This window comes from Galeopterus variegatus, unplaced genomic scaffold (genome assembly GCF_000696425.1).
Source record: "Galeopterus variegatus unplaced genomic scaffold, G_variegatus-3.0.2 Scaffold3622, whole genome shotgun sequence".
In the NCBI taxonomy this organism is placed as follows: Eukaryota; Metazoa; Chordata; class Mammalia; order Dermoptera; family Cynocephalidae; genus Galeopterus; species Galeopterus variegatus.
The window spans coordinates 150,319-170,871 of NW_007729733.1; the positions used below are offsets into that span (position 1 = coordinate 150,319).

Here is a 20,553-nt window from a genome sequence, read left to right on the forward strand (position 1 = left end):
CAGAAAAAAAAAAAAAAAAAGTATTTCTCAGGGCCGGCCCGTGGCTCACTTGGGAGAGTGTGGTGCTGATAACACCAAGTCCACGGGTTCAGATCCCTATATAGGGATGGCCGGTTAGCTTGCTTGGGAGAGCATGGTGCTGACACCAAGTCAAGGGTTAAGATCCGCTTACCGGTCATCTTTTAAAAAAGAAAGTGTTTCTCAATGGAGAAAAAAAAGTAAAAAAAAAATGGTAGTCACTGACCTGTCCACTCTGCTTTCCACGCTCCCAGGGAGTATCTCTCAGGAAGGTAAGGGTGTCAGGAACCCTGACACTGTCATGAAGAGCAAGAAGGAAAAACTCAGAGAATTCAAACTCAGCTGGAAACTGCTGGAGGAGCTGCCAGACACAGTCAAGGAAGAGGAGAAACACAGGGGCCTGAGAAAAGAGAAATTAGGAGGTTGGAAGTGATTGTGGGGACCTGAAGGGGAAAGATGACAAAATTATGGGGGGTGGGGGACACAGGGAACAGAGAACAGTAAGGAGGTCAGGAAATGAAAATCTGAATTGAGGGTACTAGGCGATTGTGGGGCCTCACTCATCTGGGTCTTCAAACTCAGCCTAACCTCAGGATCCTTCTGACCTGACTCACCTCCATTCAATTATACTATGTCATTTTCTCATCCCCTTACTTCTTTAGTAGTAAACTCCCTCCCCAGTACCCTCCTAAATTGTTCTCACCTCTTCATTGGCCCCAGTTCCCCCAAGCCGGGTCAGGAAGGGGTGTCCAGCTGCCACCCACTCTCGCTGCACTAGTGATTGGAAGCCAAACAGTGTTCGAGCTTCAGGGGCTGAAAGCAGCTGGACGAGTGAAGAGAGGAGGCCATTGAGATCACGGTCACCGCGCTCTGGGTGATGAAGAGGAAGAAGGGACAAAGAAAGGGGATCCAAAAAACTAGGGCAGGAGAGAATGAGAAGAGGAAACATGGCAAGAAGTGAGAGGCACAGAGGGGGAAAATTTGGGGGAGGCAGGATTGAGAAAGCACATAGAAGTAAAAAGAAAATAAAAACCTTGAATGATTCATAGGTTTACAGAAATACCCAGTTGCACACTTAGGAGGCAAAATCACAATTTTCAAACCAGCTTCCACATTGCCCTATCCATCCCAACTCCAGTCCCCATACACTGGGAGAAGGAGGGGCTAAGAATACCCTAGTGTTAGGGACCACAAGCTGTAGTGGGGAGGCAGAGGTAGCACTGAAGGAGGAGTGTTAAAGCTCTTGGGTAGTTACTAGCAACAAGAATGGAGGATGCTAGCACTAGAATGGGACAAAGAAGCCTTATGGGTCTCCCTCCCTGAACAGAATCCAGTCAGGTAGGTAAAGGAAAAAGGCAAGGAATGGAGTGGACTGACCCAAGAAACTCACCTTGAAGTACTACAGAACGAACCCTGGATGTCACTAAGACTGAGATGTCACTGGCCTTTCGAAGACAAGACCTGGAGAGGCAGGTGAGGAGGAGGGGAAGAATAAGCCCAGGAGAAGGGCATAATGGGTCATGGGATGGAGTATAGGCAGACTCCAAAATTCTGCCCCTTCCTCTAAGGAGCAGCAGATAACAGTGTTCTTGGGAAAATGAGGAGCAGAGTTAATGGAAGGCCATTTAGGAGTCCAAGTTAACAGAAGGTTGGGGAAGGTTGAATTATAAATAATGGCTAGAAGGTGGGGAGTACCTGACGTAGTCCAACCATCGTGTTCCTTCCAGGGCTGAGAGCCATTTATCTTCAGCGACAGATGAATCTGATAATAGAGGGATCAGAAAGGCAAAGAGATCAGGAGAACTCAGGATTTAGAAATCAGGTCTATAGCCTGATGGTTTAAGAATAAGCCAGGTAGTAGTTGCCTAGGCCTGTGGGTAGGAATGGAAAGTAACTATAAACGGCCATGAGGTTTCTAAAATTAAATTGTGTTGATAGTTTTACATTGTAAATATATTAAAATTCATTGAATTGTACACTTAAGAGGGGTGAATGTGAATTTTATGATATGTACATTATATCTCAATAAAGCTGTTTTTAAAATAATAAGTTGGGGTCAAGAAGACAGGAAATTAGTGAGTCTGTGAGACATGGGAGTTGAGTAGAAAACAAGGATCATTTGCCTGCTCATCTGTAGCATGCAAAGGGTAAACCAGGTTAGGGCCAGTAGACCTAGGGGTGAAGAGTCAAAGGTTATTCTTACCAGGCAGGCACAGGGCTCTCAGCCTCAAGTGGGCAAGCTGGACATCTGCAAGACTAGGCAGCTCATCCATAGTGTCTACCAGGACAACATCTGAATGCCCAGCCTGGAGCATCAACTCCACTGCTCTGGAGGAGAGGGAGTCAGAAAATAATGGAAGGAGTCTTCCCTCAATACCTAGCCCTTGATTCTTCTCTTCAAAATCCCCCTCACCTGATATCCTCCTTGTTAGGGTCACTGGCTGTATAGAAGCCTCCACACCGGAGAAGATCACTGCCCCCAGGGTGATGCCAGGACAGGCGCTTCAGATGGGTGAGAAAAAGGTCACTGTGGGAGAAACTCCTAGCCCCAAGCTACCCTTGCCCCCACACCGATCTCACAGGGATCCCTCCCTCCACATCGTACCCTGACCTCCCAGGACCCCTCTAATCCCCAACCATTACCCTAACCCTTATACTGACCGGCCCACGGCTCTGATGGAAGTGGCCAAATGCTCTCCTGACCTCACTGTCCAGAATTCGGATAGGGACCCAGAAGTAACGAGGGAGGCTGTGAAATTGAGAGTGATGTCACAGCTTGGCCCAGTGACTTCATTACAGTGTAAAGCTGTTATTACAAGAAAGCTGCTTTGGAGGGACCATTCCAAGAGATCTCAGGTTTAGAGATCAAGAAGGTAAGGGGACAGCTTTGTGGATGTCCTAGGAGGCTGGAGTTTGTGTGAAGACGTAGCTTTAGAGGATCAGGGAACTATGGGAAGACTGAGAGGGCAGTCGGTCTTGGGGTGGACTTGGGGATCACCTGGTGGCTATGTCGAACCTCTCATTGACAGTGCTGACCCTCCAGCCTCTGGCCCCCTGCTTCTTTCGCTCAGTCTCCCAGTCTTCTGATGTCTCCAAGAGAGGAATAGGTGGTTTTCTGGAGCCAGAACCCTGGCCTGGAGCAGGAGTGGGGCATGGAGGAGAATGAAGAGGAACCAGAGACAGCTTTTCAGCCCCTTTGTCATCATCCAGCCTCTGCTTCTTCAGATTCCTTACCCTAAAGCACCCTCACTCACCAGCCTTGCTCAGGGTTATCCCTGCATACTGTTGGGCTTGACTGCTCTGAGCTTTGGCTTGCACAATGGCTGTGGTCACCTGTGGAGGAAAGGACATCCCATCCTTTTGTCTCAGACTGAAGAAGTGAAAAGAAGGAAGTGGAGCCCACATGTTGCTGCACTGTCTTTGCCACCAATAGAGAAGAACAGTGAAATCCCTAGAGAAAGGGCTTCCACAGGTCATGGGGACTGGGGTCAGGAGAACAAATCCAGAACCAAAGAATCACAGAATATTAGTTCTGGAAGGAATTTTAGGAATAATGTTATCCAAACTTCCCCATTTTTCAGAGGAGGAAACTCGCCCACAGTCACATTGCTGGTAATTGGTAGAACCAGGCTAGAATTCAGTCTCCCTTACTCTCATTATCACTTATCCTAGCCTTTTAGCATCTTGAGGAGAGAAACAGGAGGAATGATGAGAAGGATCCTGGAGGGTGGGGAAGTATTTGCAATTACCACCGAATGGATCCCAAAATTCTAAGGCGAGGAGAGAACCTCGGGTTAGGGGCCTCTTACCTGAAAGGCCTGAGGCTCTAGTCCTCCAGCCTCGAAAGCAACTCTGAGCAGCCGGAAGTCACGCCCATGAATCAGAATCTCCTCGGGGATAAATTTAAGCAGGGACCCTGGACGGAGGAGCTGGACTCGGGACAAGCCACTCACTAAAGTCAAGAGTTAGAGAGCAGTGTAACCATGGATCAGGGTCCCTTTAGGAGGAACTCTTCCAGCCCATCCCACTCCATCCCTGGCTGTCTTCTGAGAATAGGGGGAGGATAAAGAGGGGTTCCAACACCCCCAGTGATCTCATTCACCAAACCCCCACACTTACCAGCCTCTAATCGCCCAATGTTGATCAGGGCAAAATCATATTCACTGCTCAGGGGAGTGTCCTAGAGGAAGTACATGACTGATGCTACAGACATCTGAAATATCCCTCACTTTCCTACTCTGGCAGCCCCCAACCTCCTCTAGGGATACTCTCCATTGACTATCACTGATACATTCAAAAGACAGCCCTTAACCCATAATGTTTGTCTAAATCCTTCTAGACTCCCCTACCCATTTCCCACTAGCTGTCCTTTCTATTGCCCTAATCATCTCACCTGACTCCGCTGCCATCCACAGGGCTGGAAGGTGACCCTAAAGTTGGTACAGATCAAGGTTCCAGGCAATTCAGGTTCCAGCCCTTTCCTCACCCCGGGGGCCCATGCTAGGATCCGCTCCCCTAAAGGGGAAGAAGGCAAGCCAGGTTATAACTATTCCCAGTGTTGCCCACACTTGTATATGCCCAGTCCTGAGTCAAGAAGATGTAATGAGGAAAGATTAAAATCCTCCCCTAAACTTGCTTGAATGTAAGCTTATGAGGAAAGAAAATTTGTATATTTTTTAACCTCTGTAATTAGAACAGAGCCTAGAACACGGCCTGGCACATAGTAAGCACCCAAATATTTATTGAATAAGTAAATGAGAAAAGGGGTAACAGCATCAAGAAAACAGGAAATGTCAAGGTCCAAGCTCTCAGCCAGCTCTAAATAGAGAAGAGAGCGAGCCTCAGACAGAATCACTTTGAGCAGGGAGAGAAATACAGAGGTATCTTTGGTGAGGATATGAAACAAGGTTGGATTAGGATGAAATTTAGAGGAGTATTTGGAGGTCAGAAATATTAGAAGGGTATTATTTATTACCTGGGAGGCACCCAGAGGCCAGGCAACTGCCAAGCTGACGATTCCTGGGCTCCGGCATCCTGCTTCCCTGGACAGACTTTCGTCCGCAGAGCTGAGAAGGGTATAGGGGTAATCCCTACACCTTCCCAACCCTGGGGTCTGGGATTACCTTAGCAGCCGCCTTTAGAGGCCCGCACTCAGACTCTCAGGGGAAACTGAGATCAGTGTCTGTGGGAAACTCAGGACCGGGGTTGGCAGACAGTAAAGGGAGGGGCTGGTTAATGGATAATGAGACAATGAACTTGAGACTATGGAAAAGGCAGACCAAGCTCCATCAACCCTTGGTATGACAGGCACACCCCCTTCCTCCTCTAGATCCTTTTCTTCCCCCTTTTATCTCGACCTCATCCCCATTCACAACATCTTGCTAACCGCCCTGCCCCCACCCCACCAATTTCTTCTCCTTACCCCCATCTCTGGCTCCTCCTTCTGGGGGACAATGTTGAAACTCTGGCCCCGGCCCCCCCACCACATTTCTCTGGCTCCATCCGGGAAGGAGCAGTTAAGGGTGGGAAACCTCAAGGATGCTCAACCCCGTTGGGGAGAGGCTGAGTCTTGTAGTTGAGACGAGGGAAGTTAAGGAGAGAGGCAGGGGAGAGGACACAAGGGAAAGCACATTTGAGGTGCATGGAGCACAGTTTTGGGGTCTTTTTAAAGGTGTGTCCAGCCCAGCCAGAGTAGGCTCCTCGGAAACTTCAGTCGACTCTGGAGAGGGCGGCGGAGATGCCCAGCCCCTTAAAGGAGAATACACACAATTTTGGAAAAACGGAGAGGAAATGGAGGAGCCTGAGAAAGATGGGGAAAAAATGGGGGACTGGGAGAAAAATACCCAGACTCCCTTCTTTACCCCAATCCCAGAGCCTATTCTCTTTCTGTAAATGAGTATTGGAAACTGTTTGAAGAGAGCAGTAACACAAACTATTTAACTGGAATAATTTGGGCTACCTCTCTGGACTCTCAGTGCTTACTTCCCTGGGAAGCTCAATTTTTTTGCTTTCTTAAAGGGGGTGGCAGGGAGGGGGGCGGGTAGAAATGCAAAAGTAGTTCAGGTCTCCTTACTGCCTCCCCCAACAAACCTGACAAAAGTGGTAGAGAAAAGGAAGTAAATGGAAATTAGACCTCAGGGGATTTTGTCAGGGGAGGCCCAAGAATTGGGGAGGGGGGCTGGTTGAAGTGTTTTTGTATATCCTCCAGAGGGCATGAAACAAGCCTTATGTGAAGAGTTCCGTGGAGAAGTATGAAGAGAAATTGCAGTGTGTCCAGGATGCAGACACAAGTACAGGTGTGCAAGTCGTAGGGGTGGGGGTGGGGGTGGGAGGTGCAAGGAAAAGACCTTTCCACTCAACCCTGCCCCTCCCCAACACTCCCCCCCCAACCAACCAACTGGGAATGAAAGCCCACTCCAGCTACTGACTCCACCCCTCCAACTGACACCAGATCTCCAAATAAATAATTCATGTTCAGGATTTTCAAAGGTGAGAGCTGGAAACCTCTCTTCAGCTCAACAAGCCCATCCCTCCTCCCTGCAACCCAAGAAGCAAAGATGAGTAAGGGGGTGGCACTAAGAGGGAAGTAAAGGAGCTGCAGCTGAGCGTGACTTGGGGGCAGCAATACAAAAATACATATTTAGACATGAAAAAGACAGGAAATCAAGTACAAAAGCGTTAATTAGCTGGGGTTTTTTTATTATTGTTTTTGAGTCTACAGAGGCAGCATCCTTAGGTGGTGGCCCCAATTTTCCAAAGGGACATTCCCCCCCAGCACACACATCCTTCCGGCCTCAACTTTAGAAGTTCCCTGTCTTGGATGTAACCGCGGAAATAGTGAAGATATTGTGAGACGGGGAGTCACTCTGGAACATAGGTATGTATATACCTGCTAGGTTGCCCAGAAGCCTGATTCTAGAAGTCCTAAAGGCTACCAAGCACCACCACCCCACCTCACCACCCCCACCCCCTGCATTTTATGGTCCTCAACCTCTTGGGGGAAGAAAATACTTCCCAAGGTCTGTCTAAGAAAATAGAGCATAGGAGGAGGTGTGTACAACTATTTTAAAATCCCACTATCCACTTTCCTTTTCTCCACCACCCTTCATTCCAAGATTCTATTTTTAACACTTTGAGGTATGGGAGCAGCAGAAGAATACAGAACAAACATCATCAGGGGAATGGGAGAAACCAGAGGGAGAAATAAACTGGGTGATTTGGATCAGCACCTAACTGGGAATGCAAGGGGGCAGGAGCTGAGGGTTAATTAACAGGAAAACTACCTCTCACCACCCCCTACACCCACTCAGAAGTTTACTGGATGAAAGGAAGGGTGGAGAGGCAAGGGGCTCTATCAGACTTTTCCATTTTCAGAATCCTTGTCTGGTTGCAGGTTTGTGCCAGGAGTAAAGGCTGCTGGGAGGGGCAGCTGGAGGAGGAGGGTGGAGCTGAGTGACTCACAGGATGAGTCACAGATCCAGTTATAAGCACAGAAGGAGGCCAAGGTCCTTCCCACCCCCACTCTTCTTAGCTACTGCCAGCCAGCTTCCATTGCTCTTTTCTACTGCCCCTTACCCACGTGGTCAACGAAGGGAAGTGGCACAGAGAACGTCTACCTGGGGACATTATAATAAATATTTTGTTAATCAACTCAAGTATAGAGGGCAAAACACCTGGTATTGTGCAGACTGGGTATCTGCAAAGTAAAAGAGACAGACTGCCTGTATGACTCACTGAATCTGCAGTTGAAGGGCCTGGAGGGGAAAGAAGGAAATTAGAAAAATCTGGGGTGCAGGTGATTCCAGGCCCGGAAGGGGCTTCTAATTCTGTCTTCTCACCTGTGGCTATGTATCTGGGGCAATGACTTCTTGGAGAAAGAAGAGGACACAGAATCCAGTGGTGTCTGAGAACTCAGGGACAATTATTGCTGAAATAATTTCCTTTACTGAGAAAGAAAAAATGTGACTGGAACCTAGCACATGTAGCTGAAAGCAGTTAAGAATGGCAAAAACTTGGTTCTCAAAAGTCATTCAGAACCAGCTCCATTCTTTTGGGTTCAGTATCACAGACTATACGAATTGTGTATTTCATTATCATTGTCAATTTTTGCTTTATTGGTCTGTGGGCTATAGTGTTGCATGAGAAGAATCTGAACCAATAGGAGAGGGAAGGTACTTCCCTCCCAAGGCCCTGTACAGCACTGAGTTTAACACGATCCCAACTCCTTAAAGACACTGGATCTTTAAAAAAAATTTTTATGTCATTTTTTTATTTTGTGGGAAAGCTTTTGGTTAAATCTTTTACCTCTCAATAAAAACAGCATAGGTTAAAGGGGGGGATTTGGAGGCCTAACCTATAGTATACTTGCTCCTTTGGTGCTGGGGTAGGGAATGTAGAGTGAAGGGGGTAGCACTGTCTTAAATCAAAAGGGGAAAAATAAAAACCCTGAAAATCTCCCCTCCATTAAAAATTTCAGTAGACACCCTGAATGCCCTGGATTAAAGGAACTAAGTGCACTTAAATTTAAGCCTGAGAGATGATATCATCCCTCATCTAGGGTTACAGGGTAGAGCTCCCCCTTCGTCTACATACCCCTCCTTACCTAAGGAATTTTTCCTTATTTTGAATGCATGCCGCATACCCCTCCCTCCCCTCTGCCCAACATAGTACTTGCATGGCCTCTTCCACCCCCTGATCTTCCCAGTAACAAACCAATCTGAGTCTGTCTTCATTTCCCAGGTATTATTCCTTGACCCCCCATCCCACTCAACCCCTCCCCCAAAGAATAAAGCAAAACAAACTTTACCGTCTCCTATAAAAAAAAATATCCATTGTCTCAGGGTCCCTCATCCATAGAATGGAGGTTTTCCAATGTCTCAATAAATAGTTACCTTCCCAAATGGAAAAAAATTATTTCTTAATGAAAAGCTACAGGGTCTAAAGCCCTATTTTACCATATTTACCCCTAGACCACCCCCCAGAATTTCCACCTTTTTTTTCTTTGAAAAGAGGGCAAAAGGAATTGGGATTAGCTAATGTATAAATAAAACAAAAAACAAATGTGATACAAGGTTTCTGTTTTTGTTCATTTGTCCTCAGTTTTTAAAAACAAAAAGTATTAACTAGAATCTAATAACAGATCAAATCCAAACACAGCAGTCCAGTAGAGAACCAAAACTTCTCTGGTTTTATTCTCTGGGAAAACCCCTGATCTATTCCCATTCCTATTGGTCCAGGCCAGCATCCTGATATAGAGGCCTAAGGGAAAGCTAGGTGGGCTGTGCAAATTCAGGGTGTGAATTTGAGCCACCTGTTGTTTGGTGCGTGTCACGTGGTGATGGCCTAACCGCAGAAATGGGGACAGTAGGGTGAGGTGAGCAAGGTACTCACCGTGAGCACAAAATTTAAGGGCTGTCAAAAAACCCAGAACCAAGATAAATACTATTTTCATGCCTTTTTTTTTTTTTAAAGATGACCAGTAAGGGGATCTTAACCCTTGACTTGGTGTTGTCAGCACCACGCTCTCCCAAGTGAGCCATGGGCCGGCCCTTAATGCAATATTTTTTAAAAATCAAAATTAATGTAAAAAAAATCCATGATATACATTAAAAACATAAATAAAGACAGGATTCGTCTCACTTCCCTTACCCTAATCCTGGTCCTGTTGGATCCTATCTTTGCTATTTTGTTCAACATAGTTTTTTTGCACTCATTTTTTAAAAATACCACATTTTTAAAAAAGTATTTATTTTGATTACTGAGTTTATCGGTACCCCCTTACATTTTGCACCTGAAGGGAGTACTCATTTCATACTAGGTTCCAACCCTGCCCAGAAATATATACATCCCCTCCTTTGGAACCTCATTGGCTCCTTAAAACCAATCTATTTTCAAATAAAAGCCTAAGAATTAATAGTCATAGGAAATTATTAAATCAACAGAGTATCAGATTTGGAAAATGAGTTTCGAGTTTGTTGAGGAGAAAGGAATCTTTCTAAATTGTGAACAGTTCCAATGAGGACAGTCCTAACTGGCTTATTTACCAAGGAGGAAATAGGATGAACACTTTCCTGACTGGGCAGAAGGAACATATGCATATAAGAATCCCCCCACACACACACACACACACGCACACACGCACAGGCACACACACAGCCCAAGTCTGCTTAGATCAAATGTGGGGATTACATTCCATGGGATGGGCTATGAGTACATACCTCATAAAAGAAATCCAAGTACAGAAAAATAGCCCCAATTAACACTCTGGACACATAAGTACACATATTCCACTTCTTCATTATGCACCCAGGAGCGTATACAATTGCATAGTTGATTTTTTTTCCCCCCAGAAAAAATATAAAGAAAAAGAAAAATTGGCCCAGGATAGGTCTTCTGGTTTAAAGCTCTTAGAAATGGCTCTGGGCAGAGCATAGGCTGTCCAGACTTGTGCTTTGTGCAAAATGCAAAGGAGCTCCCCCTGCTGTGTCCACTCCCACCCCCTGGAGAACAGGGGTGGGTCAGGGAAACAAAGAAATCCAAAGACAGATCAGCTCAATGAGAGTCATCTGTGATCTGTGGTTATAGTTCACTAAAATATATTTCTCTAACTACCTTTTTTATAAATTGCCCCTAACCCACACCCCATGTTTCAACATCAGTCCTAATATCAAAAATATCTCTTCTTACAAAGTATTTTTTTATTATTTTAATAAACTAACCACAGATTAAGGTCAGCTATGGCTTAACAAAAGAAGCCGGGATGTTAAGTTCATTCTCCAAAAGTAGAGAAGAAGAAGAAAGAATCACTTACGTAGGAAAAAAAAAATCATTTTTTAAAATGTTTTTGCTTGGTGGGGTCTTTTTTTTTCTTTACCTTAAAAAAAATTAGTCAATAAAATAAGTTGTTTTCTACAGAAACACAGCAGCAGAGGATGGTAGTACTCTATTTAAGTTTTTGGTTTGGTCTGAAACAGTCTGGCCAAACGTCTATCCTTCCCCTACCCCTTCCCAAGGTGCACTCAAACCTCAATGTATGGTTATTGCTAAGTAGTTAAAAAATAGATCACCTCTGCACCAATTCACCTGGAGAAAATTCAACACACACAGCTGCTCTTCTCATCCCTCTCTTCCCTTTCCCAGAGGGAACCTTTTTTTTTTTTTAATTAAATAAAATTAAAGTCAAAATCACAACCTTCTTCACTTAGCTCAGCTTAACCCTCAAAAAGGATGAGAAAAAGATAGTGGGCAATCGGCAATCTTCTCTCTAACTAGAACAGATGACAGATGACTGTTTAGAAGGAAGTAAAACTTAAGAGGAAATCCCCTTTTAAGTTCCTCCTTTTCTCGTCTCAATAAAACTGTGATTAAACTACCCCCTCCTCCTAGCAAGCACCCATGAGTACCTATTACTGCCTTGTTTTTCCAGATCCTTCAGGAGGAATTTATCCAACCCAAATTTCCACCTTAATTCAAATCAATACAAATTTGTCCAATTTCCCAGTTTCCCTCCACGATCCCCAACTCCACCACCATGTGCTTTTTTCCAACCTAAAAGAACTTTGGTCTATTTTTTTCTTTTATTGACTGAGAACTTCCTTTGCCTGTTCCTCCCCAAGACTTCTGCCCACCTCCCATCCCCACACACCAAATCTTCCCCTACTACTTTCTCTTAGGTCTTGGATGGGACCCAAGGGATTATGAGATAGAATCACCTTCTTTCCCCCCTTGTACCTCCTCAGTCCCATCAAGTCAAGCTCTGCAAAGGAATAGTACAGGCCTTGAGGCACCGTTCAGCCCTGACCTCCTCTTGCCAGCCTGGCAGCACTCCAGCGAACACACAACTTAGAAGTAACCAGCCAGGCTCCCACAAACGTTTCTGCATTTGCCCCATCAACATGGGGGCTTGGTCTTGATAAGCCAATTAGTTGAGCTTAACTTTCTTTGTTTAGCCCCCTTGCCCTCCAAGGTTCCACCCATTTAGAACCTGTGCACCAGCAGCTCCCCACCCAGTTCCCGTTCCCTCCTCCTCAGTTCTTCCCTGTAACAGCAGGAGCAGAAGTTGTTTGTCTCAGGGTGTCCATAGAAGCTGCAGTTCGGTTGTTTGCATTTGGTCTGGGTTGGAGGAAGCCCCCGGGGAACACCAGCCCATCCATCTGGCTCAGGGGGCTCTCTGTAGCCGTTGCTATAGGAATCAGCCACACGGAAGGGAGGTGGTAACAATGCACCCCTGTGAACTCCCTCCTTGGAGTGACTGCCTGGCTCCAGAGAAGGGATGCTGTCCTGGTGGGGGTAGGGTCGCCCAGGAGGGCACTGTCTGGGAAAGGTGGCATATGGTGGTAGGCCCCCCCCACAAGGACCCCCTGCCAACTGCCTCCGGGGTTCCTGGCAGTGGACTCCACCCCCAGAAGGACGAGGGATAGTAAAGCCCCCAGGGTAGCCAGTAGAGAATGCCATTGCCTTGGACTCTGCTGGGAGGGCAGTCAGCTGTTCCTCCCCGCCATCTGGCTCTGGCTTTTTGGCTGGAGGAGGCCCGCTCCCTACCCCTCCATTCATGATCTTCCTCTCTGCCTCCTTCTGCTTCTGCTCTGCCAGGAATCTCTCCTCAGCATCAGAAAGGTAGCGCTGGATCATCTCTTCCTGATATTGGTGACGGTGACCCATCTTCAGGGTTCCAACAAAAATAAACTTCCCCTCCCCTTGCATTGCAATCCTCATAATGCTCAGGCTTTGCATCACCTCCTGGCTATACTTGCTCCCTCCATTACCAACAGACTCAGACGTGGGCTTCTCAGACACAGGCCCATCCCCAGCTGCCTCCTCTTTGCCACCCTTCCAGCTCTTCAGTGAGTTTTTCTTCTTCTTCTCCAGTGTCTCAGTGCCACTGCTTACCCCCGACCCTGTTCCCACCCCTCCAGGCTTAGAACCCTTGCTGTGCATCAGGCCTCCCATGTTCTTCTTGAGCTTGCTGCCCAAGGTTTTGCCAAAGCTGCCCAATTTGTTAGCCACAGAATCTGCTCTCTTCTTGTCTTTCTCCCGATCTCGCTTTGACTTTTCCTTCCGCCTGCCGCCCTCATTGCTAGCAGAACTGCTGCCAACTGACTCCTTGTCTGATTCCCCAGACTCAGGAGTAGACCGAGCCTCATCTCCAGCTGAGGCTGTGGGGGACTCAGGCTGGGCCAGAGGAGCCTGGAAGAGACAAGAACAGTGTTGACAGTTATCCCATTGGACTGGGTTGGGGGAAGCCATCAGGGAACTTTAGCCCATTCATGTGGTTCACAGGGTTCCCTGCAGCCATTTGCTATAGGAATTAGCCATATAGAAGAAGGGTGGTAACATTCTTATGAACTCCATCCTTGGAGTGACTACCTAGCTCCAGAGAAAGGCTGCTGTCATGATGGGGGAAGGGTCACCCAGGAGGGCACTGTCTTTCCCTAGCTCCAGTCAGCTCTCTCATAGGCCAAGGAAAGATACAGCTAATATCCTAATATCTAACTTTTATCTCACCCATTGCAATTTGATTCTTCTGCAATAAGGAGATATCAAAATGAAGCCTGACTTCTTTTAGAGCAATTAGCAACTGTAAAATACTGGTCACTAGGTGAGGAGGAGGAGGAATATTTTATAGACATTAGAATGTCCTTTACTGTAAATTTCTGTATGCCAAATTTTGCTCAAAATTAATCTGAAGGAAGTCTTGACTAACCACAACCAAGTCTAACCATTTTGCATCCCATCAACTTATATATATTTGGCACTGGAGTTCATCAGTTTTCCCTCACTCCTGTGTTCCTCCCCTAGCAAAGAAACCCATGAGATCAAGAGTTCTTTAAGCTCTTCTGTCTGCTTCTGGTGCCGAAACAAAGATCTACAGAGGGCTTGGGACAAAGTAATCACAATCTCAGGTTCACTAAAAAGTCCAGAAAACTTTTCTTAAAGAATGTGTTTTAGTATCAGAAAGCAGAGCCTGGCTGGAGAGGAGAGATGGAAAATGGAGGGGACTGATGGGTAGAAAGGAAGGAAAAAATGTTCTTTGGAACTTATCTGACATCTTCCAGTTACTCCTAATTTTGAATCCTATGCTCTAACACTCAGAATAGATTTAGAAGGAGACCACCACCAGATCTTCCTGTTCTCCCTGTCACCGAAAACGAGGACGCACAAGGGTTAGAGTAGAAGAAGTCTTCACCTGTGCATCAGAGGACAGTGGGATCCATTTCACATTCATGTAGCTATGCAGCAGATGCAATTTGACCTCTAGGGACAGAATTACACTAAAAAGGAGAAAAAAGAATTAAAAATCTACTGTGACCTTTTAAAAATAAAGCAGTGTGATAGAGTTGGGAGGAAGTATAGGAGAGAGATACATGGCTAAACAGGGTTGGGTTTAAATTATAGCTCCACCAATTACTAAGCTTTTTTTTTGTGTGTGTGTGTGTCTTTTTCGTGACCGGTAAGGGGATCGCAACCCTTGGTGTGGTGTCACCCGCACCGCGCTCAGCCAGTGAGCGAACCGGCCAGTCCTATATAGGATCCGAACCAGCGGTGGGAGTGTCGCCGCGCTCCCAGCGCCACACTCTCCCGAGTGTGCCATGGGGTCGGCCCCCAATTACTAAGCTTTTTTTTTGTGTGTCTGTGTGTCTTTTTCGTGACCGGTAAGGGGATCGCAACCCTTGGTGTGGTGTCACCCGCACCGCGCTCAGCCAGTGAGCGAACCGGCCAGTCCTATATAGGATCCGAACCAGCGGTGGGAGTGTCGCCGCGCTCCCAGCGCCACACTCTCCCGAGTGTGCCATGGGGTCGGCCCCCAATTACTAAGCTTTATGACCTTGGGCAAATCACTTCAACCTCGCTAAAATTCAGTTGGGGTTGATAATGGGTATAGGTAATAATATCTACCCTGCGGGGTTGTTGTGAAAATTAGAATAGAATTTAGAATGGGCTCAGCTCAGTGTCTGGAAAATAGGAAATACTAAACAGTAGCTGTTATTATTACTGTTGTTGTAAATATTTAGAAGGAGCTTTTGATCATTAGGCGAGAACTTATTTTTTTTTAAATCCATAAGCTCTGGATTTTTAAATCAAACCCTCTCAGCTAGGAACCTAGTTACAGGAGCCCAAAGAAAGAAGTACTGGGTAAGAGGTAAAGGAGGAGCTTTTGCATTCATATACTCTTCATCGGGAAGCTGAAGAGGGAGGCAGGAGGAAGGCTAAACAAGCTACAGGGAGGCAGGACGGCAGAGGGGTGATGTATTTTTCATGTTCTTTGTTTAAATTTCAGAAAGGCAAAAGCCCAGAAACTATTTTGGTCAACTGTTTCAAATCCCTCTCACTTAGAGATATGATTTGGTTATCCTGATATTCTGATCACTGTTTTGGGGATTCTGGGATGTATCAGTGCAAGAACACTCTTCTTATTGTAAGAAAAGAACAAGCTGAGGTCCTTGGATTCCCATCTCTTTCACAGGGAGAAAAAGCAGCTACACAATGCGAGAGTCCTGGTGCCCAAACTGTCCTCCACCTCTCCATCTTCCCAAAGAAACCAGAGTTAGGATGTGACTGTCTTACCATTGAACTAAGGAAAAATCCCTAGGGGACAGATGCTGCATGTGGAAGAGATCCCATTACAAAATAGAAAGGCTAGGGCCGGCCCGGTGGCGCACTGGAGAGTGCGCTGCTTGGGAGCACGGCGGCGCTCCCGATGAGGGTTCGGATCCCATGTGGAGACGGGTTCCCGCTCACTGGCTGAGCGTGGTGCACACGCGACACCGAAGGGTTGCGATCCCGTTACCGGTCAGTAAAAAAGACAAAAAGGAAAAAAAAAAAAATAGAAAGGCTAAGCCTGCCTTACCTGGCCAATCGGACGTTGTCATTGTCATCTTTGCCCCACTCCCAGCCCTTTCCAGGGTCCACAGCAAAATGCAAGGGCAGCAGCTTATGTTCTGAATCTGTAAGTGGGGTCACAGCTGGGGAGGAAACAACATGCCATCAAGGAGTCTTCTTGAGAGGAGAGGAAAGCAACTGAACACAGACTGATTTTACTATAATCATACCACAGGTCTCCAATGATAGTCACTTCTCAATTCTTACATGTAAATCACCCCTGGCATTAAAAACTGATAGGCTAGTTTTCCCCTATCACTCACCATGATTTAGGCCACTAATCTCCACCAGTCAGTCAACTAACTCTTATGATGTTCTTGCCAGTTAATGTGTACTCAGGTAATTCAAAATCATTATTAAGACAAATACAGCTAAGTATCATTTAGAAGGTCCTACAACCTTAATACATAAGCCCTTTACTGTACAACAGGAAATTTGGCTGTTTTTTCCCCAAACTGTTTTTTGTTTTTTTGTTAATTTGAAAACCCTGGTATATCTTTCAGTATAGGAAAACAGGATCAACATGTACTGTCTGGCCTTGCATCACTTAATTGTTTCCTCCTACATTAACTCTCATTTCTATTTTTCCAAATGAAGATAACACGGACCAAGAGACATAGACACTGCATTCAGTACCTTGTTCCTTGGCATTTTCCTTCTGCTCCATGGACACAAGTGCAGAAAAGTGGGCCTGATCATAGGCAAGCACCAGAGGGGAGCGGTGACACTGGCTGGCTGGGACCTCCAAGGGCAGATAGATTCCTCCAAAGGGAATAGGGGCAAATGCTGCAGGAAACCACAAAGATTATTATTAAGGCTATGTTCCTGCCTAGTGGACAATCCCTCCATCCCACTCTGCCAATTGAGTCCCCCCTTTCATTCCAACTCATTTAATAGTTGTCTCCTAAGAAGCCTTGTCAATTAACCCCACCTGCTTTACTCTGAATCTCTTGAGAATTTTGCATTGTTCTAATTTATACCTTCTTTTGTTTCCAAGAATCTATATATCCCCTTTCCTGCCCTCCTCCCAGTGCTTAGCCCAAGGCTCTGCAAATAGGATATATTCAGGGTGAAGTGAAGAGTGACTAGCTGACTCACCTTCCCCTCCAGAGTCCCTTAGCATGGTGTCTGCCACGACGACTATGGGCCTCCTAAGCACATGAGCAAGGACAAAGACGTGGAATTCTTCTAGGCTCTCATATACAGGCTCTTCTGAATTCTCCACCCTAGAGTTGCAGGAGAGGAGAGAATGGAAGGGGTGCAGTGGAAGGAAAAAGAGAGAAAACAAAACAAGAAACCCCTGAAGGCCAGTTCTACAGAGAAGGAAAAGAAGAATGTCCTTTACTGGTTTTCTAGTCTTAAGTCTGCCATTGATATAGCTGATTATTTTATGCTACCATGGCTGTTTTTACTTCCATTTCACAGATGGGGAAACCCAAGAAAAGAGATTTGAAGGCTCTGGGGTTAGAGTGGTGTTAGGGAGGCTGGCTGGTTAGCTCAGTTGGTTAGAGCAAAGTGTTACAACACCAAGGTCAGGGGTTTGGATCCCCATACTGGCCAGTCGCAAAAAAATGTTTAAAGTAAAAAGTAAAAGAAAATAAAGTAGTGTTAAGAATCTGGAGGTAATCCCTATCTCTTAATATTCATCCTGCTCAACAACCTCCCCCAATTCTCTTTATCCAGTAGCTCAATGCACAATTGCACAGCCTCACCCTACTTACTTTACCAACCACAGCTACCCACACATCATGCCTTACAAGAAAACCCCCAAATTTCCTCTTCCTATGTTCCTTTACTTACAGAAAAGCCTCACAGTCTACCCAGTGGCCTAAGCAGAAATTGGTAAAGTATTTACTGTTCTTTATCTCTCACCTTCAATCAGTCACCTGGCTTGACCAATTAATTCCATACCTGTCTCCTGTATCTGTCTCCTCTGGCCTATCTTCAGTCCACTACCCTGTTCATACTCATGGCCCTCTTTCCTGTATTTCTACAACTCTAGTCTCACTCCCCTCTACTTCATCATCCACTCTGCTGTCAATGTACTCAAATACACGAGTTTGCTCCTGTCACTCTCATACTCAAAATTCAATGGCTTCCCACCCTCTAAAGCAAAATTATTCAACATTGGGTACTTGTTACAAATGGGGATTTCTGGGCCTTATCTCAATCCAACTCAACTGAACTTTCTGAGGGTGAGGTCCAGAAATCTTCATTTTATTTTTTATTTTATTTTATTTTTTTTTGTCTTTTTTCCGTGTCCGGCAACGGATCGCAACCCTCAGTGTCGCCCCCGTACCGGACCGGGACCGGCAACAGGATCGCAACCTTCGGTGTTGCCCCCGCGCCTCGCTCAGCCAGTGAGCGGGAACCGGTCTGTATGTGGGATCCGAACCCTCGGCGGGAGCGCCGCCGCACTTCCCAAGCGGCGCACTAGCGCAGTGCGCCACCGGGCCGGCCCCCAGAAATCTTCATTTTAAACAATTCTCCCAGATTACTTTTATGCACATTAAAGTTTGGATAGTTTATAATTTTTAACTTTCCATTATGGAAAATTTTAAATACTAGAAAGAATATTATACTAAACTCATGAGGTATTCATCACTCAGTTTCAACAATTATAAATACATGGTCAATCTCATTTCATCTGTGTCTCAATCTATTTCTCTATTACCTCCCCACCCCTGCCAACCCCACCACATTATTTTGAAGCAAATCCTGGACATATCATTTCATTCACATATATTTCAGTCTCTATTTCTAAAAAGTAAATTCCTTTTTTAAACAACCATAATGCCATTAATATAACACTTTTAAAAATTAATTAATAATCAAACACGTAGACATTGTTCACGTTTTCCCAATTGTCTTATAAATGTCCACACATTCGAATTGGTTGACATGTCTCTTAAGTGTCTTATATATACCTATAGGTTCCCTGTCCCTTTTTATTTTTCTTGCAACTTATTTACTGAAGATACTGAGTCATCTGTCATGCTGTTTCCCAAAGTCTGAATGGGATACAAGTTTAATTCCTTAGAATGCTACAAGAGAAAGAGAAAAATGTGGACTGCCCAGCTTCGTCTATCATTCTGCACCACATACTTTGTATTACAGTAATACTGAACTACCTGTAGTTTCTAGAATATACCATGCTGTTACACACTTCTGTGACCTTGCCATGGCTCCTCTTTTCCTTCTAACATCCTCTTAGCACAGCTCTCTAGAAATTGAGATACGAGAGCTCCCACAGCCCAGTGAAGACTCCATAAAGATTACTTCCTATTCCCCCACTTAGCCACACTTACCCACCACAGTTGGCTCCATTGGCACCTAGATGCATTCGGGGTTCACTTGAGGCAAGCTTGATCAGTTCATTCCATTCCTTCTGCCATTCATCTTCTGTGTATACCAGCCCTGACTGTGTGAAAGACAAGCAGGGGACATCAAGCAATTAGAGGCTAGGTTCTAAGATTTGTACCAATTCCAGCTCACTGTTACCCCACTCCCTATTCCCCTCGCACATAGTTTACAATTGTACTACAAAATCAAATCTCTTCTCCCGTTCACAGTCAATATTTATAAAAGAATAATCTATGATCTTTCTCACGCTTCTTTATCTTCCATTCTTTTTTAACCCATTGCAATCTGGCTTCTGGTTCACCACTCCACTCTGCTCCCCACTCCCCACACGCCACTTCACCTGACTCTGGCAAAGGACAACAGTGACATTCTAATTGCCAAATTCAGTGGATTCTTTGGTTTTCATCTTTCCTAGCCTACGCGTGACTTGTTTTCTTCTTGAAACTTTCTTCTCCTTTAACTTCCATAACACAACTTTCTCCTATTTCTCTGAACTTTGTCTACCTAAAAATATTGGTGTTGTATCAATGATTTTAGCTTTGGTTCCCTCTAGGTGACCTCTTCTTCTGCCATAAACTCACCCATTACCATCTATATGCTCATGACTCTAAAATCTCTCTCTCCGGCTCAGATTTTCTCTTAATTTCTATATCCACATATCCAGCTGTTTACTGAAGACTGCTACCTGATCACAGCAACCTCAAACTCTATATAGTCAATAGAATTCCTGTCTCTTCCAAAACCCACTCTTCTTCCTATATTCCTACCTTAGTGAATAGCACCAACTATAACGCAAATATCCAAGCTAGAAATGAAGGAGTTACATCCTCTCCTTTTTCACCCACCCCTAGAATTCCTGTCTCTTCCAAACCCCACTCTTCTTCCTATATTCCTACCTTAGTGAATAGCACCAACTATAACGCAAATATCCAAGCTAGAAATGAAGGAGTTACATCCTCTCCTTTTTCACCCACCCCACACCTGGATCCCTTCAGTCCACAATTATCAAGCATGAACTAGTGCAATGCACACTTAACTGGTTTTACTACCTCCAGTCATGTACTCTTTTGATCCATTTTCTACAATGCTGCTGGAAAATTTTTTCTCAAGTTAATATCTCATGATTTTTGCTTCCTGCTAAAAATTATTTTAAGAATCCATTGCCTATTAGATACAGTTCAGACTCCTCCTTAAGCATTGTACACAAAGCCCACTTCCTGGCCCCAATGCACTTTTCTAGTCTGATGCCTCACTGAATTAGCTGTTCCTGAAATGCACCGTGGTGTTTTATAC

The 20,553-nt window shown here is 45.3% G+C and overlaps 2 protein-coding genes across 5 annotated transcripts in view; both read right to left on the reverse strand.

The window, feature by feature from the left end:
• Positions 1–5,506, reverse strand: part of MTMR11 (myotubularin related protein 11) — a 7,712-nt gene extending 2,206 nt beyond the window's left edge. The window contains exons 1-14 of one of the 3 annotated variants that reach the window (XM_008585579.1): positions 5,441–5,506; positions 4,994–5,069; positions 4,412–4,533; positions 4,138–4,198; positions 3,828–3,970; positions 3,273–3,351; positions 3,017–3,152; positions 2,680–2,767; positions 2,432–2,520; positions 2,222–2,346; positions 1,714–1,780; positions 1,409–1,479; positions 722–888; positions 245–418 (exon numbers count right to left, since the gene is read on the reverse strand). In XM_008585579.1, coding sequence (XP_008583801.1) covers positions 245–418; positions 722–888; positions 1,409–1,479; positions 1,714–1,780; positions 2,222–2,346; positions 2,432–2,520; positions 2,680–2,767; positions 3,017–3,152; positions 3,273–3,351; positions 3,828–3,970; positions 4,138–4,198; positions 4,412–4,533; positions 4,994–5,069; positions 5,441–5,506 — 1,464 coding nt within the window. Of the gene's footprint in view, positions 1–244; positions 419–721; positions 889–1,408; positions 1,480–1,713; positions 1,781–2,221; positions 2,347–2,431; positions 2,521–2,679; positions 2,768–3,016; positions 3,153–3,272; positions 3,352–3,827; positions 3,971–4,137; positions 4,199–4,411; positions 4,534–4,993; positions 5,379–5,440 lie in introns of those variants that run through there. The other 2 variants (XM_008585580.1, XM_008585581.1) reach the window with 2 other exon arrangements.
• Positions 5,507–9,754: 4,248 nt separating this feature from the next.
• The window catches only part of OTUD7B (OTU deubiquitinase 7B), a 55,395-nt gene continuing 44,596 nt past the window's right edge, over positions 9,755–20,553 (reverse strand). For both annotated transcript variants that reach the window (XM_008585582.1, XM_008585583.1), the window contains exons 7-12: positions 19,206–19,318; positions 16,996–17,123; positions 16,534–16,683; positions 15,866–15,980; positions 14,204–14,288; positions 9,755–13,203 (exon numbers count right to left, since the gene is read on the reverse strand). In XM_008585582.1, coding sequence (XP_008583804.1) covers positions 11,995–13,203; positions 14,204–14,288; positions 15,866–15,980; positions 16,534–16,683; positions 16,996–17,123; positions 19,206–19,318 — 1,800 coding nt within the window. In that variant the 3' untranslated portion in view covers positions 9,755–11,994. The remainder of the gene's footprint in view (positions 13,204–14,203; positions 14,289–15,865; positions 15,981–16,533; positions 16,684–16,995; positions 17,124–19,205; positions 19,319–20,553) is intronic.